This window comes from Eleutherodactylus coqui, chromosome 9 (assembly GCF_035609145.1).
Source record: "Eleutherodactylus coqui strain aEleCoq1 chromosome 9, aEleCoq1.hap1, whole genome shotgun sequence".
Lineage (NCBI taxonomy): Eukaryota > Metazoa > Chordata > Amphibia > Anura > Eleutherodactylidae > Eleutherodactylus > Eleutherodactylus coqui.
Genome location: NC_089845.1, coordinates 19,514,272 through 19,535,501, shown reverse-complemented (window position 1 = coordinate 19,535,501; position 21,230 = coordinate 19,514,272). Strand labels below are relative to the sequence as shown.

The following is a 21,230-nucleotide window of genomic DNA, read 5'->3' as shown; positions in this document are numbered from 1 at the left end:
ATAATGCAATATTGTGGTAAAACCCGGCCCCAACGGCTGGTCTCAGGAACTGAGAGTACTGAATTAGTAACCCAGAAGCATCCAGGTCTTGACCATGCTCACTTACCTGCTGCAGTCCTGGAGGCTAAAAGAAGTTGTTGTTTTGCTGCAAAACTCGTCCTGCAGTTCCATCTCAGGCAGATATGCAAATTATTAAAGTTGTGATGATTAGAGGAACGGTCTTGTCACCAGAGACCCTAAAAGTGCTTCCACCCTGTCCTATAAGACTCCTTGTGTCTAGTGGACCCCCACTCCCACCCTTGGCCTATAAGAGGCTCTCGGAGGCTCCTTGTGTTTAGTGGACCCTCTTTTTCTGCTTGTGTAGAGCTTGTTGACCACTAGGCGACACAGTTGAAGAGATTTTGTCCATTTAACAGGGTCTGAGAAGGGTGCATTATTGGGATGTGAGAAGCTGGATAGTCATATTGATGAGTTGCCCCCTCCTGGGCTATTCTGACCAGACTGTTAAGAGGTTTTGGGAACAATTGATGCGTGATGGCACCCAAGGTGACCGGGCTCAGGACTCCCTCAATAGCCCACTAGTAGAGAGAATCGTCTGATCGTCCAACAAGCAGGAGCAGTTCCAGTTATCCGCTCTCCAAGGATAGGTGGTGTCATGAATGATGAAATTGGACTGATACAGAGTGAAACCAGGTTGTCTTCAGCAACAAATACAGCTTTAGTTTCGGCATGACAACGGTCGTGTTCATGTCTGTAGACCTAGAGGTGAGTGATCAATCCTGCCCTTGCTGTTGAGCGGCACATTTCCCTCTGCTGGTGTGACGGTCTGGGGAGGGCATCACATATGACAGTCAGTCACCTCTAGTAGTGGTACGAAGGGCACTGACAGATCAGTAATATGTTAAGGACATCCTGCAGCCAAATGTATTGCCTTTCACAGCGGCTTCCAAGAAGCATTTTCCTGCATGAGGATGCAAGGGGGTCACAGGAATGCCCCCACAACATTGCCACACTTCCGTGGCATGGCATGTATAAAAACAATCATTTTTCAAAAACAAATGTATCTGTGCCAGAAACATACTTTTTCCTAAACACAAAGTGTGAACGACATCTGTGGAACGTGCTTTATGTATGGGGGAGAGGGGTTCCAGTATGGGTGCCCTATATGGCACCCAGTTTAAGGCTTTGGTGTTATCTGATCACATTATCCTTCTCCTGTTAACCTGATACTTCTGTAATACTTGAGATTCCAATCCATGACGAGGATGATCATCAGCCTTGGAGGCTAATTCAGTTGGAAGCTGATGAAAGACCGTCTATATCCAGCGGTCTATGACCTCATCTTCTGACCCCACTGTCTGGTCCCTGGGAAGCCGGGAGGGATTAGGAACTTCCTACCTATTCTGACCACACATGCAGTGCCTTCCAATTGTTTTCACCCTCCTTGGTGTTTTTTGTGTATTGCAATCTGGAATTAAACTGGATTCTGGAGGGTTTGCATCATTTGATTTACACAACATGCCAACCTGAAGTGTAAAGTATATTTTACTGTGACACAAACAATAATTAAAATAAACTTACATTTAATGTGCAAATATATTCATCCTCCCTGAAAGTCAGTAGTTTGCGGGGTGTGATCTCCATTACATTATCACATCTAGATACGGGGATTTGGGCTATTTTATCCATAGGAAACTGCTCAGATTGGATGGGCTCTGATGGTGTATACTAGTGGGCTTCAGGTCTGCCACAGATTCCCATTTGGATTGCGGTTGGAGCTTTGATTAGACTATTCCAAGACATTTCCATGTTTCCCTGTAGACCTCCTCAGGGTATCTTTAGCAGTATGTTTAGGGTCATCGCCCTGCTGGAAAGTCAACCTCTGCCCCAGTCTCAAATCACTGGCAAAAAGGTTTTCCTCAAGAACCGCCTTATATTTAGGGCTCTAACCACTTGCATTTTTTTAATGCTGCGTTAACGCTGCATTTTTTTAACACGATTGTCAATGGGACTTTCAAATTTTAAAAACGCATCGCAAGTTTGTGCTCTGCGATTTTATGTGATGCGATTTTAGCATTAGAAAGTCCCATTGACAATCGCTTAAAAAAAATGCAGCGTTAAAAGTTTCCCGTGATGGCGAAAAAGTTTATTTTTGTTCTCATCTGACCAAAGAACCTTCTTTCATCTGTTTGCTGCATGCTGTGTAGTGAACCCCAAACATGTTTTATGTTGTTCTTTAAGGAATGGCATTTTTTAGCACTTTTCCATAACTCCCCGCCATGTGTAATGTACGGCTTATAGTGGTCCTGTGGACAGATACACCCATCTCCACTGGGGATGTATGGTGCTTCTTCACAGTTATCATTGGTGTCTTTGTTGGGTCTCTGATTAATACTCGGCTTGCCCGGTCTGCGGTGGGTTGAGTTATGGAGGGCGGCCTTCTCTTGTCAGGCTTGTATTCATGCCATATTCTTTCAGTTGTGTTCTACCAGATGTTATGGTGCTCTGTGGGACGGGAGATGGTTAAAGTTTGGGATCTTTTAATATAACACCACCCTGATCTATACTTCCCTGACCGGTTCGGAGAGCTCTTCGGTCTTCATGTTCCTTGCTCAGTGGTGTCGCACTCCCAGGGGCCGCTCAGGTCAGGCCCATTTATACTGACAACATGTCACTGATCACGTGACACTTTGTACATAGGGGGATAATATTCAACTAATTATTTGACTGCTAAAGTTAATTTGTTGGACCAGACCTTCTTTAAGGACTTCATATCGAAGGGGTGAATACATTTGCTCTCACAACTTTTCAGTTTTTATTTCTTTTTTAGTTATGATTTTTTTCATCCTGCTGTAACAATTTATTCTGTCCGCTCCATTACGTCAAATCTAAGTTACAATCCAGTTAACTTTCAGGTTGTAATGCAACAAAACAGCAAAAACACCAATGGGAGTGAATACTTTTGTACTGTATGTAGGCCGGTCATTGCTCATCTTGGCGGTAGCAGCTTGTGTATATCTTCATTTTGGATCGGTGTCTATAGAGCGGCATCTCTATATACTGGAAACCTAAAGAGTTATATGTTGAAACGTTGCTTGCACTTAGCCATTATCAAACCTTAAGATGTATATAATAAATGGGCATAATAATAAGTGTATTGCACCCTAGAAAGACAGAAACGTCGAAAATATCAAGCAGTATAACAAAAAAATACGCTTACAGATTACGTGGCCCCGGTCTGCATCTGTGTGTGAAATATGGAAATTAGATTGTAAGTCCCACTGGGGACGGGGACTGATGAGATACTGAGAATCTCTGTACAATACTGCAGAATATGTTGGTGCAATACAAGCAATGAGGAATAAATACTGTATATACTCAAGTATAAGCCTAGTTTTTCAGCACATTTTTTTATGCTGAAAAATCCCCCCTCGGCTTATACTGGAGTGAGCTAAATCCCCATTCCCCCCCCCCCCCCCCCAATACTCACCTCCCAGCCAGCGTCTGTGTCCCCGATGCAATGGTCTCCCCGGCGGTGCAGCAAGCTGCTTGCGAATTCTCCCCGCTGCCATCTCCTTGCTCAGCTTTGAATTCCCCCACCGTCAGCGCTGTGCAAGTAAGTGCTGTGATTGGATCGAGCACCAGCCAATCACAGCCGGCACTTGATTATTTACAGCCATTCAGTGACTGACATCACTGAATGGCTGTAAGTGGTTTATCAAGCGCCGGCTGTGAATGGCTGGCACTCGATCCAATCATAGCGTTTACTTACACAGCGCTGACGGCAGGGGAATTGAAAACCGAGCAGGGAGATGATAGTCGGGGAGAAGTCTGAAGCAGCTTGCCGCACCGCCGGGGAGACCATCACGCCGTGGACACAGACGCCGGCTGGCAGGTGAGTATTGCGAGAGTTTTTCTTTACCTAGTATATACTTGAGTATAGCTCGGCTTATACTTGGGTCAATAAGTTTTACCAGTTTTTTGTGGTGAAACTTATTGACTCGGCTTATACTCGGGTCGGCTAATACTCAAGTATATACGGTAAGTGATTTGGTTGTATACAACCGCCATTCTCTGCTCCCTAAAACTAATCAATAAATAGTATAAAGTTACATTTTGTGTTTTGTTCTCCGATGACTATTAATGCGTTCAGTAAACATCTACTTCAGGTTCTGTGTTGTGCACTTCTTTTGAATATTGAATTGGAGGTAATGCAAATCCAATGCTAATAGAATTGCTAATATCAGCCTCACAATATTAAAAAATTCAGTTTGTCTCTTTTTGTTGCAGTGCCAATAAAGAGAAAGTTAGAAAAATATAATGTATGATAATACCATGTTTCCCGGAAAATAGGACCTATCCCAAAATAAGCCCTACCCTGATTTTTCAGGGTTTTCAGGTAGACTTGAAATATAAGCCATACCCTGAAAATAAGTCCGAACTAGATTACCTTAAAAAAAAAAGCAATACATTACCTAGCAGGCGCAGTCCGGGTCCTCACGCTGGTCTCCGGTGCTCCGGTGTGCTTACTTCAGTCCTTGACCGCCAACAGAAGATTGCTTCCTGGTTATGGGATTCATGAAACAATCACAGCAAGTACATTGGTTCATTGAGCGCAGCATTGATTGGTTCTCGAGCGCTGCTCAGCCAATCAGAGCAATTGCTTCTTGGAGGCGGGATATGCATTTCGTAACCAGGAAGCAATCTTCTATTGGCAGCCGAGAACTGAAGCAAGCGTGCTGGAGCCCCGGAGACCAGCGGGAGGACCCAGACCACACCTGCTAGGTAAGTATTATAAGACACCCCCTGTAAATAAGACCTAGTGCCTCTTTTGGGGCAAAAATTAATATGACAGGGTCTTATTTTCAGGGAAACACGGTAGATGTAAGCCGTGTATATGACTTCATTAATAATGCAGTAAGTAGCATTCTATACAGACACACATGTTGTTCAGTACATACAGATAGAAAGCTATGCCTGTACATAGATACCATGAAATCACCATTTAGAAGTTTGCATTTTAGAAAATGATGGGTTTCTGTTTCTTCACTTTAGCTAATTGTATTTATCTTATTTTGACAGCCGATGGATTTTGAGAAAAGGACGATGTACAATTTAAAGGTCGAAGCTGACAATACATATGATGACCCCAGATTCCACTACTTAGGACCCTTCAAGGATGTGGCTACCATAAAGATTATAGTGGAGGATGTAGACGAGCCTCCAGTATTCAGCAGGTCCGGCTATGTCCTGGAAGTGAAGGAAGATGCGAAGATTAACACTGTGATAGGAATGGTTACAGCCCAAGATCCGGACGCTGCGAGAAGCACTGTGAAGTAAGCAGAAGAGAAACGCACATTTCCCAATAATGATCAAAGCTGCAAAATGTTATATTATTAAAAGTCTTGTAAATGATGAGAGCAGAATTATCAAAGGATGTGTTAGTGTAACACCAGAGCTTGATGTGCCATTCATGCAAATGGGATGCAAGAATTACTGTAATGTTACAGTCTTTCTGCAAGCTCTGCCTCTCATCCAGTCATGTATGAGGCTGCCGAATCACACTTACAGAGAGGAAACCAAACTGATGAAGACTGAAGTGATTCCACAGTAGACCACATATACTACATGGTCGTTGTGTATGCTGCTCTGAGCTGTATCGGTCTATAGATGGACCGCTTTAATAGCTAAAAATGTGCTTAAAACCATATATAGAAACTATTTGTATCTGCATATGAATGTCTATTACTGGACACCCATATCCCCAGAACCCACCTCTTTTGTTTAGTTCTTCTGAATTTACATAAAGGTGAAGGAGTTCATTTGAATGGGGTTTCAGCTTTTAAAAATTGGTGAAATTTTGACAGGATAAGTCATCAATAGTTGATCTAGCCAATCAGCTGTTTGTCATGCCACTGTCACTGTGTATAGAACAGGAAGCAGATAGCTACATAAATTGTACAGTGGCCTAGCCTGGTATTGCAGGCACAGTCGCCATTCATTTCAACGGGAGCTATGCTGCAATATGATGCTATTGCACAATGTACAGATCTTTTTCCTGTTTCATACATGGTGACAGCGGCCTGACCAACAGCTGATTAGCTGTATATGTGACTGTCAGTTCTCTCTGAGACAGTGGAAGGAGTTTAGGTGTCTTCTATACACTGTGCACAGAAACAACTGTAGATTCTGCTTTCTAACAGTCTGTAACACACTCGTAGACATAACATCATCATGAAGGTACTGAGCAGTGTATATGTGATTCTACTAGCTATAAGCGTCACTTACTAATAGCTGCAGCATCTTTGTGACTCTCCCTCCAGCAGCTCAGTCACTCTCCCCCAACCTTTATGAGCAGAACGAGTCATCCCCCTCCTTCACCACCTGCTCTGTCTTCTTATCTCTGATACTGGAGATGGGCATCACTTAGCAGGCAATGGACAACAATGTAGAAGGAAAAGAGACCCCTAATGGCCAGCACAAAAATGCTATTTTGGGTAAATAAAGTGTTTTGCACGTTCCCTAGTTATCACATTGGTTTGGACATAAGCACAAGTTGTTGGAAAAGCTAGAGACTATTTCAGCCTGTTTAGCTCATAGTGGCTTCCCTCGCCATAGATATTCTTATTCACTGACGACAAACAGATATCTTGAATACCGAGGAGAATTAAAATGTGGAATATATTAGAAATGTGCTGAATTTTTCTACTTTTAGCCTAATTGCTTGAACTCTCAGACAACTCCTTTAAGAACTAAAGAGATTGGCATTTGACGAATTGACAGAATGTGCATTCACTGTAGGGTCATAGAGGAGGCCCAAGAATGCACAAAGCCACACTTATCCTATTTTGCAAGAAGCTTGTGCTCCCGGCAGCAGTCATCTACTCCTTCTTTGAAGAAAAATGTCACATTTGCATTCTTCCTCCACGGGCAATTGAAAACATAAAAAGAGAGACAATGCAGAACGCTATTCTAACAGGTTAACCTGGTGTTACCATCCCTCATCGTAGTCAGACGTGTTAAGAGATGTGTGACCTATCACAAGATTGATGTTCCTCCTCTCATACATAATATTTCTGGGAGTCACTTCCTTCTGTAGCCCAGGACTTTATGTGTTGGTTGTGATACCTTTGTTTACTCCTTCTTGACCTTGAGCGCATTGTAACGCCGTAGCGTTTATCAGGGTGAGGCCTACCGGAAATAAGATGTTCCATCTGGTAATTAGACATACGCTGATTCATTTGCCAAGCCTTTGTGGCCAGTTTGGTGGAGCATTATGCCGGAGTGTTATAGCGACTTGTCTGAGTGTTACATGTGTACTATACCAAGCTTTATTACATAGCAAGCGTTCTGGAAATGGCAACACATTTCATTTGAAATGAAATTGGTTTTCTTCTCAGCTCATTACAGCCAGAGTTGTGATACAGCAAAACTGAACACCATGTGACTCGGGGCTTGATTAAAGGGAACCTGTCACCAGTTTTCTGTAAATTAAGGCAATAACAGCGCTACAATAGTGTTGTTCCACTCTTTGTCATAAATGTTGCTACAAGCATACCTGTATAATAGAAGTATGTAAAGGCGGTTGAACAGTCTGGTGAGGATGCCGGACCGCCTCCACTAGCTGCAATTGTTTTATAGCAAAATCTGCCTCCTTTGGCGCTTGTGATGTGGATGATATAGTTGGCGTAATCCAAACATCTCCTTGAAATGTCGCGCCTGCACTGTGCGATGGGCTCCTGGCACTGGCTACTTTTTGTGGGCAGAATCAGGTAGCTTCTTTGCGCATGCACCATGGGCCCTCCGCACACGCGAGATTACAGCAAGATGCATGGATGACACCAGCTACATCATCCATATCACAGGGCACTGAGGAGGCGGACTCTGCTGAAAAGATACAGTTATGGGAGCCGGTCCGGCATTCCCAACAGATGGATCGGGGGCGCAGGAGATTCTAAAACTTCCATCGCATAGGTAGGCTTTTAGCAACATTTAGAATGAAGGCGGTCTGTAAAAGAGTGGAGCGCTATGGGAGCTGTTAGTGCTTTCATTTACAGCAAACTGGTGACCGCTTCCTTTGAATGCATAAAAGCTGCCCAGTGGATGTCAGGTGCAGCCAAATAACGGTAGCAACCAATTTACATTTATTGTTTGTAATTAAGGGGCATCAGAAGCTTGTCTTGTATCAAATTCAACATTCAGAAACATCAGATGATGCAGAACTCATCTTCCAGCGCTGGATTTATCTTCTTGGATGGCACTGGTGGCAAATTATCCAGTTGGAAATAGAAAAATAAAATCTGCAATATTAACTAACAATTCAAAATAATTACTCTACACCGAGAAGTATCATCTCTACCCGTAGCCATCCCCTCCTTCTAATATCACATTCTGTGTTATGTAGCATTTGCATATATTGCATTGCCATACAGATAATGCATTCACCCAGTTATTGTCCCTCACTCACTAATCTCCCTCTGAGGTCTGCTATATTATTTATGCTACTGGGGTCAATTTCTGTTAGTTTGAGAGTCTATGTTAGGAACATTTAGTGAATCTCGGGGCCGTCTGTATGCCACAAAGACAGAAATAGAGGAGAGACACACAGAGGGATAACTATGAGAGACAGAGATATAGATGTATAGCTATGAGAGAGAGATTGATAGATAGAGCTTTCTATCTGAGAGCTATGAGATAGATATAAAGAGAGAGATATGAGATAGATGTAGAGAGGCATGAGAGAGAGAGGCATGAGAGAGAGAGACATGAGAAAGATAGATATGAGAGACAGAGAGATAGATATAAAGGTGGAGACAGATGTGAGAGAGATATGTGATAGATACATAGAGAGAGATAGATATGAGAGGGAGAGAGAGAGATATGATGGAAAGAGAAAGATACAAAGACAGAAATACAGATATGAGGGATAAGAGAGTGATATGACAGTGATATGAGAGAGACAGAGACACAGATAGATGGGAGAGATACATGAGAGAGAGAGAGAGACAGAGAAAAATATATTATGGATACAGAGAGAGAGACAGAGATAGATATGAGACAGACCGATATGAAAGTGAGAGATATGAGTGAGATATAAGAGAGTGATATGGGAGAGAAATATAGAGAGAAATATGAGAGATATGAGAGACCAAGACATAGATAAAAGAGAGAGACAGAGAGATATGAGAGAGAGAGACACAGAGAGATATGAGATAGAGAGATATCAGATAGAGAGATAGATATGGGATGGCTATAGAGATAGATATGAAATGGATATATATGAGATAGATAGATATGAGATAGATAGATATGAGATAGATAGATATGAGATAGATAGATATGAGATAGATAGATAGATAGATAGATAGATAGATCATAGACTCATAGAATGGTAGAGTTGGAAGGGACCTCCAGGGTCATCGGGTCCAACCCCCTGCTCAGTGCAGGATCACTAAATCATCCCAGACAGATATTTGTCCAGCCTTTGTTTGAACACTTCCATTGAAGGAGAACTCCCCACCTCCCATGGCAACCTGTTCAACTCATTGATCACCCTCACTGTCTAATATCTAATCTTTGTCTCCTCCCTTTCAGTTTCATCCCATTGCTTCTAGTCTTTCCTCGTGCAGATGAGAATAGGGCTGATCCATCTGCACTGTGACAGCCCTTCGGATATTTGTAGACAACTACTAAGTGTGGTGCCCAGAACTGGACACAGTATTCCAGATGAGGTCTAAACTAAGGAAGAGTAGAGGGGGACAATTACCTCACATGATCTAGACTCTATGCTTCTCTTAATACATAACCCAGAATTGTGTTTGCCTTTTTGGCTGCTGCATCATATTGTTGACTCATATTCAGTCTATGATCTATTACTATACCCAAGTCTTTTTCACATGTGCTGCTGCTTAGCTCAGTTCCTCCCATTCAGTATTTTTTTTTTCCTACCCAGATGTAGGACTTTGCATTTCTCCATGTTGATAGATAGATAGATAGATAGATGTTAGATAGCTAGATGTTAGATTGATAGATAGATAGATAGATAGATAGATAGATAGATAGATAGATAGATAGAATTGTAGCTGCTTGTAGTGTATTCAAGGGGTTATCCCATGTCATAAAGTAATGGCATTTTGCTAAAATATTCCATCACTTTATGATAGGAGAGGACAGAGACGTAACTTGAAGCTCCCGGGCCCCGATGCAAAACTTGTAACAGGGCCCCAAATTATAATGCTTTACTTATAGTACTGGGTTTCCTATATGGAGAAAAGAAGCCTTATGGGCCCCTAAGGCTCCTGGGCCCGGGTGCAACCACATCCCCTGCACCCTCTATAGTTACGCCCCTAGGAGAGGATTGATCTCTGACAGCCCCACCAATCCGTCGTATGAGAAGGATGATGGTGATTCTAGTAATATGACATTACTTTATAAGATTGAAGACCCCCTTAATAAAGTATCTATGAACACTAAGGATTAAGGGAACGAGTAAAACTTTACCCTAAATCATGTCCCTTTGGTACTTTTAATGACATTCGGTATTGTCATCTCCTACCGATGAAGTAATGAATTCGATTTTCGTTAAGTTCTGTTTCTATGGATTGGAAGCTATAATGACAATGATCTTGCAGGGTTCACATACTAACAAATAAAACACTTGATAAGTATTTGTAGAAATGATTAATTTCAAGCTTTTCATTTCATGGCTTTGTTATAGAGAATAAATAGATGAGAGTCGCCCTTCATATGCTCCATGTCATTGCCGAGCACTGATCCATTTGTCTTCAATAGTATATTCTTGTTGAAGTGCTCGTGTGACAAGCAGCCGTTCTAGAAGAGCTCTTAAACCTGAAATATAATTAGACATTAAAAGAAAAGACATATTAAAAAGATTCTCAAATCTACTTATATGTAAATGTACTTACATCATGAGAGACATTAAGATGTTCAACATTGCTACACTTTCTCCTTACCCAGCTTAATCCTTTGCTCCCTATTAATAATGCATTCTAGTTGTGCTCTATTACTGTCACATGCTCTTCATAGGATTTTGCCCTTGGTTACTGCTACGTTTACATGCAGGTCTTATTCCCCTTGCCACACGATCTTACACCGTTCACACCAAAGAAACCGAGTGTGCAAGCCACAAACGGAAAACAAGAATATAAACCCTACACCAACACCAAGACACCAAATACTTACCAAAGTACTAAAACCACAAGCAGATCATAATATAAATAAGTACGAAGTATTAGTATTTTGGCCAAAGTACATAAACTCAAGCCCACATCAAAGGCCCTCCTTGTTTTGTGAGTCCCTACACTAACCAGACAACTAAAGCCAGGAAAGGGAACTCTGCCTACAAGTGGGGTAATCGTCCCATTAAGGACGGCCCCATGTTGGAACCCAGGGACCACCTGTCTTGTCCTAGATAGGAATAGGCAGGAACACCAGATAAGGACATAATACACAATAGGCATCTGCACACCTACAGATTCGGGGGAACAGTAACAAAGGACATAATGCACACCAGATGTCTGTACACAAACAAACATACATGGAACAAGCCATTGTTCACACCAGGTGTCTGCACACTAACTAGCAGACACTGAACAAGCCATTGTTCACACCAGGTGTCTGCACAACTGCAGCTGGCTTAGTGCTCCCAGGTTTGCTAGGCAGGCGCTTGTATTTTTATTTCCTATGCCTCTCCGTTTTTAATTTAGTTGAATAAAAGTTAGATTTTACTATGGGTGTTTAACGAAGGGGGCAGGGGTGGTTAGTTGCCCTTTGGGCAATTTTGATGTTAATTAATGCCACTTATAGGCCCCAGCCCTCCCTCTCAGTAGCAGTGCCCCAGTCTCCTACCTCAGTAGTGGTGGCATTATGAGGCCCCAGACCCCCTCACTCAGTAGCGATGTGTAGTACAAAACAAAGTGATACTCACCTGTGCTGCTCCTCCCGCTCCCAGCCTTTGTAGTCCATGCTACCTGCACAGCTCACTCACTCACTTCCAAGTAGAGTGATCACATGTGCATGCTACATGATTGCTCTACCAGCAACTCAGTGGGTGAGCAATGTGGGCAGCGTGGACTACAGAGAACGGAAGCAGGAGGAGGGGCACAGGTTAGTATAATTTTTTCACTAGTGGTGAATTATCAATAAGGGTATTTGGGTGGCCATGGCCCCAGCCCGGAGCCTCGGATCTGGGACGGACGCCTCTTTCATAATTCACTATTGACAATAATAGAATTTTTAAGGCTGTTTTCAGTTTAAATTTTTTTTTCTAAATGTCAGGAGGACAACCATTGGGTTCATCGACGTTTGCAGTTATTTTTATATAACCCTCTTTATAGTGATTCTTATATTATTCTTTGTATAGCTAAATAATTTAATCCTCCAATAATATGCAAATGGGTGATAGAATGATGGCTCCACAGCACCACCTATAGGAGAATAGCTCCCCTGAGTCAATATCCAGCATTTTAACAGACCTTGCAACATGACTGGGGATGTGAACCCAACCAGAATTCTTATTTACATAAAGCTGTTTAGGGGTTCTTGCCCCTCTTCGGCGTACAATAGGTCCTGCTTGGCTAGGTGAGAGACAATCAATGTGAGTCCAAGGGATAATGTTTCTCCTTGTGGAGAGCACCACAATGGTGTAAGTCTTATAGGCCATGCAATGCTCCCTGGGAAAAATCTGTGCACTGATGAGAGGCCAGAATTCTGAAACAACTGTTTGTACATAAGTATTCTGGTTTGACTTACATCCCTAGTCATGCTGTAAGACCTGTTTAAAGGTTGGTTATTGACTCATAGGGTAGCTACCTTCCAATAGGCAACACTGTGGAGGCATTATTCCATCACTCATTGGCATAGCTTTTACCAGGAAACACTGCATGACCTATAAGACTCCCTACACCCTTGTAGTGCTCTTCCCTGGGATCCCCCCCACAAGGAGAAACATTACCCCATCCCCAACTCATATCTTCCCAAACTCTGTAAGGATTGATCCTTTTCTGCCAAAGGTTGACTTAGGTTGCAGGACTACAAATCCATTACACCACTGGTCCTGAAAACGGTGTCATATATATGGTGAACACTTAAATTCTGCAATTAAGATCAGGCCCTTGGACTTGGAAGCCTATGGGAGCCGCCAGCTGATCGCAGCTAAAAGATAGGGCAAGACCTATATTTTCCAACCACGTTAAAACATCGTCCGGCGATGTCCTATCTTTGCTGGTCGGATGTTTCTAGGTAGCTAATAATCGCCCATGTGAATGAATGCATTGGAATCCAATACTTTACACTTCGTGATCATTAACCACCGCTAAATTAGCTGCGTAAAAAACGCTCTTGTGAAAGAGGCCAAATGCTGCATCACGGGATTCCCTGACAACTGTACACCTATATTTATGGGATCCGTGTTCAGCCCCCTATGGCAAGGAGGTATTGTAGATAATTAATGCCCCCCCTCTTTTATAGTGTAGTGTATACTCAGCATACACATCGCTTACAAAAGTGCATTGTCTTAAATTAGCTATAATGATAGGACTCTAACTATAAGGCAAATCTTAAGGAACACCTTGTAACTCTGAGCTCTACTTGTGGGATATAAGATTATGACACACATTTACAGATAAAATAAATGCTCCTTCTAGCAGATGCCATAGAATTAAATTAGCGATCCCTTTAAGAGTACAGTTTGTAGTCGACCAATACTTAATACTTTCAGCAGTAGGTGGCAGACATCATAGAGCTGAATGAGTGAACTTTCCATGTACAGTAATAAAGTTTCAGTAAGAGAGTTAGTTCTCTTTTAAGTCCTCCTCTTCTACTTCATGTAAGTAGACAAGGATTGAGCATTTAAATTGAGTGAGCCCTTTCCCGAGGACCGGTGACCATTAGGGGCTCTAGTGGAATAGTATTTTATATCTCCCTCTGGTGCTGGCACTTTAAATATTGGGTTGACAGTAGGAGGCTTCCTATCCTCTGACTAGTAGCTAGGCTACGTTGGTGGGAGCCCATGTCAGAGTGTGTCCTATACTCAGTTGGATGTAGACAGAGGTGGAAGGGCACTCATACTGTATTATGGTTGGCCGTCAAGGCCTGGTACATGGGGATATTTTTGTCAACTCTCACTTTACTCTCACTTCTCCTCTCCTGTGTGCAGTACAACAGCCACGGCTCCTCATTCACCACCCATCTGCTTCTCCTATCCACTTGTCTCCTTTGACCACTGCCACTCTGCTTCTTCTTTCTGCTGAGTGAGTGTGTCATACTAACACCATGAGACTACTTTTACAATTACATCTATGTCAAGAACCAAAGTGACTGTCAAAATAATGTATGAGGGCCCTTTTATATGGGCCCATAAATCATTCAGATAAATGCATGCCCTGACTGAACAATGAATGAGAATTGGAGAAAATGGAACGATGGTTCAGCCCTGTAAACAGGCAATCGTGTACTAATGTGAATGGAGGCTGACAGTCCCAACAGATTGTCCTGTGTAAAAGGGCCCTAAGTCAGTACCTACAGGGGATAATTACCAGTGTTTGCTATTTATTTTCCTCTGACTTTGCTTCTTGTCTGCTTTTTAGCTCATGTGCATTGGGGTAGAACTGTGATCGGTGACTACAGTTTATCTACAATGCCTACAGGTGTCTGAGATAGTCTGAACCACACCCCTGCGTCATCATTGGTTCAGTTTGCTGCTCCCTCTTCCTGATTGGCTGCTGTGTATAAATACAAATCTATCCCAGGCTCACAAGTCAGAGAGTGGATTTATAGAACTGTTAGAAAGTACGGATCAGTGAGAACAAGGTGGGCATCGGGTCATTTCTGCATGTGAGGCAATGAGCCTTTGTAGAGGGGAGCCCAGGAGGTGGCCTGCACAACCCACAAGTGATCCTAAGAAATGTACCCAACAGATAACGAGGCACATCAGAGGACAGAGCGCCGCGGCGTGTAGGGAACTCAAGTGATATAAACTTCTGTCAGAGCAGGATAATTCAAGTGCTTGTTGTTAGCAAACTGAGATTTTATTTAAAATGTTTTGACATTTTATAGTGTTAGATATTTCCTGATAGTAAAACGTTGTTCTTCACAATGTGGTGACATCGCAGGCTTTTTAAGTAATTGTATGCTTTTTTATTGCTGCTATTTTGAAACAGCAGCAATTTTTAAATGTCATTTCTAATTCAGTAGATTGTATTATTGCTATTAACACTTCGCGCCGACAGTCTGGGCCCCGTGCCGGTAGGGGACAACATTTAATGGTCGCTCTCTATGTTTTCAGGTATTCTGTGGATCGTCACACGGACATGGATAGGATTTTCAACATTGATTCTGGAAACGGATCGATTTTTACTTCCAAGCCTCTGGATCGCGAGTCGCTGCTGTGGCACAATATAACAGTAATCGCTACAGAAATTAGTAAGTCAATCCGAAATACCAACACTGTCCCCGTAGTAATGAGGCGAGGTCGGAAGATATTCTGGGAAGCAGGCTTAGGTGTCTTGAATGCTAATTACAGCTTTCTCATCTCTGGATCTGAGCAAATATGAGTACTGATAACAGGGACTGTTTGCCGAGGAAGACGCCCGGTAGTGTGCGATTCTTAAAGAACCATAGATAAATGGGAGCCGCTCGGTTAATGGAATGTAATTACACTAACAGATGATGTTTGGCCATAATAATTGAATCTATTCTAAAACAATAACCATTTACTAATTGCTTAGTACTATATTCCCAGTCAGGGCTGACACAAATGCATTGCTGTCTTTACTGGAAGTCACCCAGAGCAAGATTAAAGTTAATAAAATTAGTAACCACTATGAAAGGCAATTACACAGGAGGGCCGGTGTTGGCAGATGCACACACTCGCACATTGCATCTTGTCCGTCCTGGACTGTAGGGTGGAAACGGAGCATTAGCAGCTGATAAAATCACACTGAAAATCTGGTTTTAAATCTATGTTTCTCCTTTGTTTGTTTTTTTTTAACCAAAAAAATGACCCACAGAACTTTTTTTCCACCCAAAAGAATGAAAACTGGACGGAATGGAACTTTGTGTTTTGTTTCTTTACATTGTACTCTCTGGGAGACGAACACAGTCTGTTCCGTATCTGTCTGGGCTTCCATTTAATGGATTCACTGAATACAACTGTGTATGTACAAATAACTGATGCAAAGGGAGACCATCCGCTTTTTTTGGATGATCTGTCTGCTTCAATGTGACATCTGAAAAAATATGAATCCATTAATTACAGATGAAAGAACGCTGATGCGATCGCAGCCTTCACGGAACTATACTGCGTGTTATTTGTTGCAGGTCTGTTCCATAAAATCCAAAGTGAAATTTATTTTAATTCCAGGTTGTAATTCGACCAAACAGGAAAAACACCAAGGATGGGTGAATACATTTGCATGGCATTAAGTGAAATAACAAATAATTGGGAATTGGGATGATCCAATCCCAACGCTCATTAAAGTCAATGGGAGTAAAAACCAGGTTCAGTAATTTGGCCTCCAGAAGGTTCCTAATACAGCCAAATGTCAACCCTTTCCCACCATACACCCCCCCTCCCAAAAAAAACTGGTGGAACTGATGGAAACTGAGATGAAACAAGTCCTTTCTAAATCAATAGGAATTTTACTGGATCCGTTTTATTTCCGTTTCTCTGTTCCTAGAACGGCACAGAAAAAATGGGAAATGAAACGGTGACGTGAACCCAGCCTAACCCTGTGGTGGGACCTTATAGATGATGGAGAGCATTGGATGTCCTGATTATTGGCCTGGCAAACAGAATGATAAATGTCAGGAAGAGTAGAGAAACTTCACAAGGGAAGCCTAAAAGATGGAATTCAAAACTGACCATTTCTTTAGAGTCCTTTACAATCTTACATGAGGAATTTCCCACTTCTGCTTGAATCTTAACATTGTATCTCATGTCTGTACTTATATATGTACCATAGCATGACCTAACAAATTGTTACCGTAAGTAATATGAGACAATGATAATTCCAGCTATGCTATATCTATCTATCTCATATCTATCTATCTATCTCATATCTATCTATCTCATATCTATCTCATATCTATCTATCTCATATCTATTTCATATCTATCTATCTATCTATCTGATATCTATCTCATATCTATCTATATCTATCTCATATCTATCTATCTCATATCTATCTATCTATCTCATATCTATCTATCTATCTATCTATCTATCTCATATCTATCTATCTATCTATCTATCTATCTATCTATCTCATATCTATCTATCTATCTATCTCATATCTATCTATCTCATATCTATCTATCTATCTCATATCTATCTATCTCATATCTATCTATCTATCTCATATCTATCTATCTCATATCTATCTATCTATCTATCTATCTGATATCTATCTCATATCTATCTATCTATCTCATATCTATCTATCTATCTCATATCTATCTATCTATCTATCTCATATCTATCTATCTATCTATCTATCTATCTCATATCTATCTATCTATCTCATATCTATCTATCTATCTCATATCTATCTATCTATCTATCTATCTGATATCTATCTCATATCTATCCAGCTATCTATCTATCTGATATCTATCTCATATCTATCTATTTATCTCATATCTATCTATCTATCTATCTCATATCTATCTATCTATCTCATATCTATCTATCTATCTCATATCTATCTATCTATCTATCTATCTATCTGATATCTATCTCATATCTATCTATCTATCTATCTGATATCTATCTCATATCTATCCAGCTATCTGATATCTATCTCATATCTATCTATTTATCTCATATCTATCTATCTATCTATCTCATATCTATCTATCTATCTCATATCTATCTATCTATACAGAAATATTGATCACACTGCATTTTCTGGGAGGATTATGGGGCAAATTTATGAAACTCAATGTACAAGAAAAGGACCTTTATATATTTTGGTCCACAAAGACAATCACCAGCCTGGTACAGCCGATTACAAGAATGGGCATATTAAAATGTATGGGCATTCCCGAGTTACGCGGCTTAACCCTATGTAATGCCATGAATGCAAGAACTGGTATTTTTATTTTGGTTGTCCCAGAACATGGAGAAAAGAAGCCAATCTCTACAAATGGCCTATAAGTAGCTGAGCAGAAGAACAATATACAGCTACTGCCACAACTAAACATAACTGCAGACTAGTATAGGAAAACTAGAGACTAAAGCAGGTATCATTTAAATAAATCATGCTACACAATACCTAAGGCCAATAAATCCATGGGATATAGCAAATATAACCATATAATAATTGAAGATCAGGCCACTTCAACCCCCCTGGATGTACAGTCCCGGGGGTACATATAGAAATTGTCCTTTTACAAATGTACCTGCCCCAATTACCTCCACGTCTAGGGAGATATACCAATTCAATTCTCATGAATTTAATACAAGAGTCAACTGCATGTATGTCATTGGCATAACGCGCCAATGCTGCGTCTCTGTGAAGGGCAATGTCATTCAGATGTTCTTCAACACGCCGCCGGAATTCTCTGATGGTTTTGTCAACATAATCGATGCCACAGACGCAGGAAGACTTATAAACCACTCCCTTTGACTTACATTAATAAATTGCCGTACGTCATATCTGTGACAAGGGTTAGCACTAAGGAACTCACATCCCGTCTGAACATATGGGGAAGCCACACCTATAGTGACCTGCCAACCTCCTATCTAGTCATGTACCACCTGCTCGTTGGCTATGCACCAACTTGTCATGAAGTGATCTCCAATAGTTGGAGTATTACTGACAACCTCCCGGAGGGCAGGATCCAGGGTTAGAATATCCCAATGACGTACAAGAAATGTATGTTACGTAAAAGAAAAACTGTCTCAGTTGCTCAGAGCAGCCAATCATAGCGCAGCTTTTATTTTGCCAGGGCAGAATCCAAAACGTAAGCTGAGCTGTGATTGGTTGCTCTGGGAAACTCAGACAGTTTTTATTTAAAACAGTTTCATAAATCTCCTCCTATGTTCATGTAACGCACTGAAAATGCAAAGAACATGCCGTATCAGGAAAATAATGTTCCGTTTTTCATGTAAGGAAAACACTTGTAGTCTCCTTACAAGAGTCAAGTAATCTCAGCCGCTGATATCTCCGTCTTACTACAAAGCTTGCCACTTAAAGGGCACATGCAGTATGTAGTTTTCTTTTGAAACAAAACCATCTCCTGTAATTGCTTTATATTGCAATGGTTATTTTATAACTTGTGGCTGAAATCTGTTCTACAAGAGGTTCAATGTCAAAATGCTTCTTCATCTTACAGTCTGCAAGTCACTCACTGTGATGTGTGGAGGAAGCAAGTACATAGTTCACTAATGCAAAGTACTGCACCCTCCCACTTAGAGGGCATTTCATAGTAGTATCCACGATTGGCCCATGGGAAGGAGTATACTGCATGCAGTGCCTTGCTAAAGTATTCACCCTCTTTGGTGTTTCAGGTCCGTTACATAAAATCTAAATTGAAATTTATTTTATTTGCAGGTTGTAATTCAACAAAACATGAAAAACGTCAAGGAGCGTTGAATAAATTTGCATGGCATTGTGCATAAGTGAAATACTAAATAATTGGGAATCGGGATGATCCCAATCCAAATTACCATTAAAGTCAATGGAAGTAAAAATTAGGTTCACTAAATTGGCCTCAAAAAGGTCCCTAATACAGTCAAATGCCCCCAAATTCCATGGAAATACAGCTGGAGGAAGTGCTTCTTCTTCAATGAATGGGGCTCAGTGGTTGGCACTGTTGCCTTGCAGTGCTGGAGTCCGAGGTTCTAATCTAATCAAGAACAACATCTGCATGAACTTTGAAAAACTCCATACAGTTGTTGCCCTTGGTCAGATTTGAACCTAGAAGTTTAGCACTACAAGGCAGCAGAGCTAACATCTGAGCCACCGGACTTCCTTTTTTTTCTCGAGAACAGAAGAGGAAGGAGAAGAGTAAACACAAAGAGAACATAAAAGCTCCATATGGATGTTGTCCTTGTACAGATTTGAACCTTGATCTCCAAGACTACAAAGCAGCAGTGCTAACAACTGAGCCACCACACTTGTTCTTTCTTCTCCAGATGAGGATGTGAAGAATAAACACAATGAGAACATAAAAACTCCATACAGATATTTTCTTTGTGTTTCTGCTTCTTTTTATCCTCCAGAGAATAAGGGAGAAACACAAGCATGGTGGTCATTAGTACTGATACCTTGTAGCGCTAGAGTCCTAGGTTCAGATCTGTCCAAGGGCAGCCATCTTTTCCTCCTCTTTGTTAAAATTGGCCCGACTTTATCGCCCGGCCAATCATGACAAAACAAATGATATCCCACTAATGTTAAAACAGGTAGTTTGCATCTTAATCCAAAACAGAGTTTCTGCATCTGATAAGGGAATACTGACCGATTACATCATCCATAGAGAGTGGGAATTCCTAAGTGTAAAGATGGCCACAGCCATTAGTAATCAGGAAAGCTCTGGCAGGTCAATGGTTATTAGAACCATCTAAATTGCACGGATCTGTCAATAAATATCGAACAGAAAAGTCACATATAAATGTAAGTCTCTACCACCACTTATGGCCTCATATGGGCATTAATAATTGGAAACTTTGTCCCTGCCAATCACTTAGCTGTCCTTTCAGTGTTACAAATGGTGATCTGGGCATAGCTGAATGGGCTTTGATGGCCCCAAAAATAGCACAATTATCTGAGAATTTAGCACTAACAAAAATTAAACTTCTACAAAGTATGACAAGAGACAACAGGAAGCCCCTATATAGGAATCACGGAGCTACGCACTATGACGTGTTTCTGGCGCCGTACCTCACTTTGTCATGTGAAGAGGTTGTATGACATCTGAAGAAAGTAATTATTCCTTTCTAGTAACAGCAGCATTCCTATCCATGGACTGTGGAGGATATCACAGCTCAGCTGAGCTGTAGTACCAGACACGGCCTGTAGACAAGAGTGGGGCTGTTCTGCAAAACAAGAGAGCCTGTCTCCTAATCTCCTACAGCCTTTTTAGTCTTGGATAGATTGCCTAGTTTACCATGTGTTGATGGCATACATAAGGCCATCTTTCCTGTGGAACAACATATGCAAATTAGGGCAATGTATGTCTCACGTTTATTTTGTTAATAGGCCGTATTT

General features: G+C 41.3%; 1 protein-coding gene across 1 annotated transcript in view; it reads left to right on the top strand.

The window, feature by feature from the left end:
* Positions 1-21,230, top strand: part of LOC136578962 (cadherin-6-like) — a 327,675-nt gene that overhangs the window by 282,964 nt on the left and 23,481 nt on the right. The window contains exons 7-8 of the mRNA XM_066579187.1: positions 5,083-5,336; positions 15,305-15,441. Coding sequence (XP_066435284.1) covers positions 5,083-5,336; positions 15,305-15,441 — 391 coding nt within the window. The remainder of the gene's footprint in view (positions 1-5,082; positions 5,337-15,304; positions 15,442-21,230) is intronic.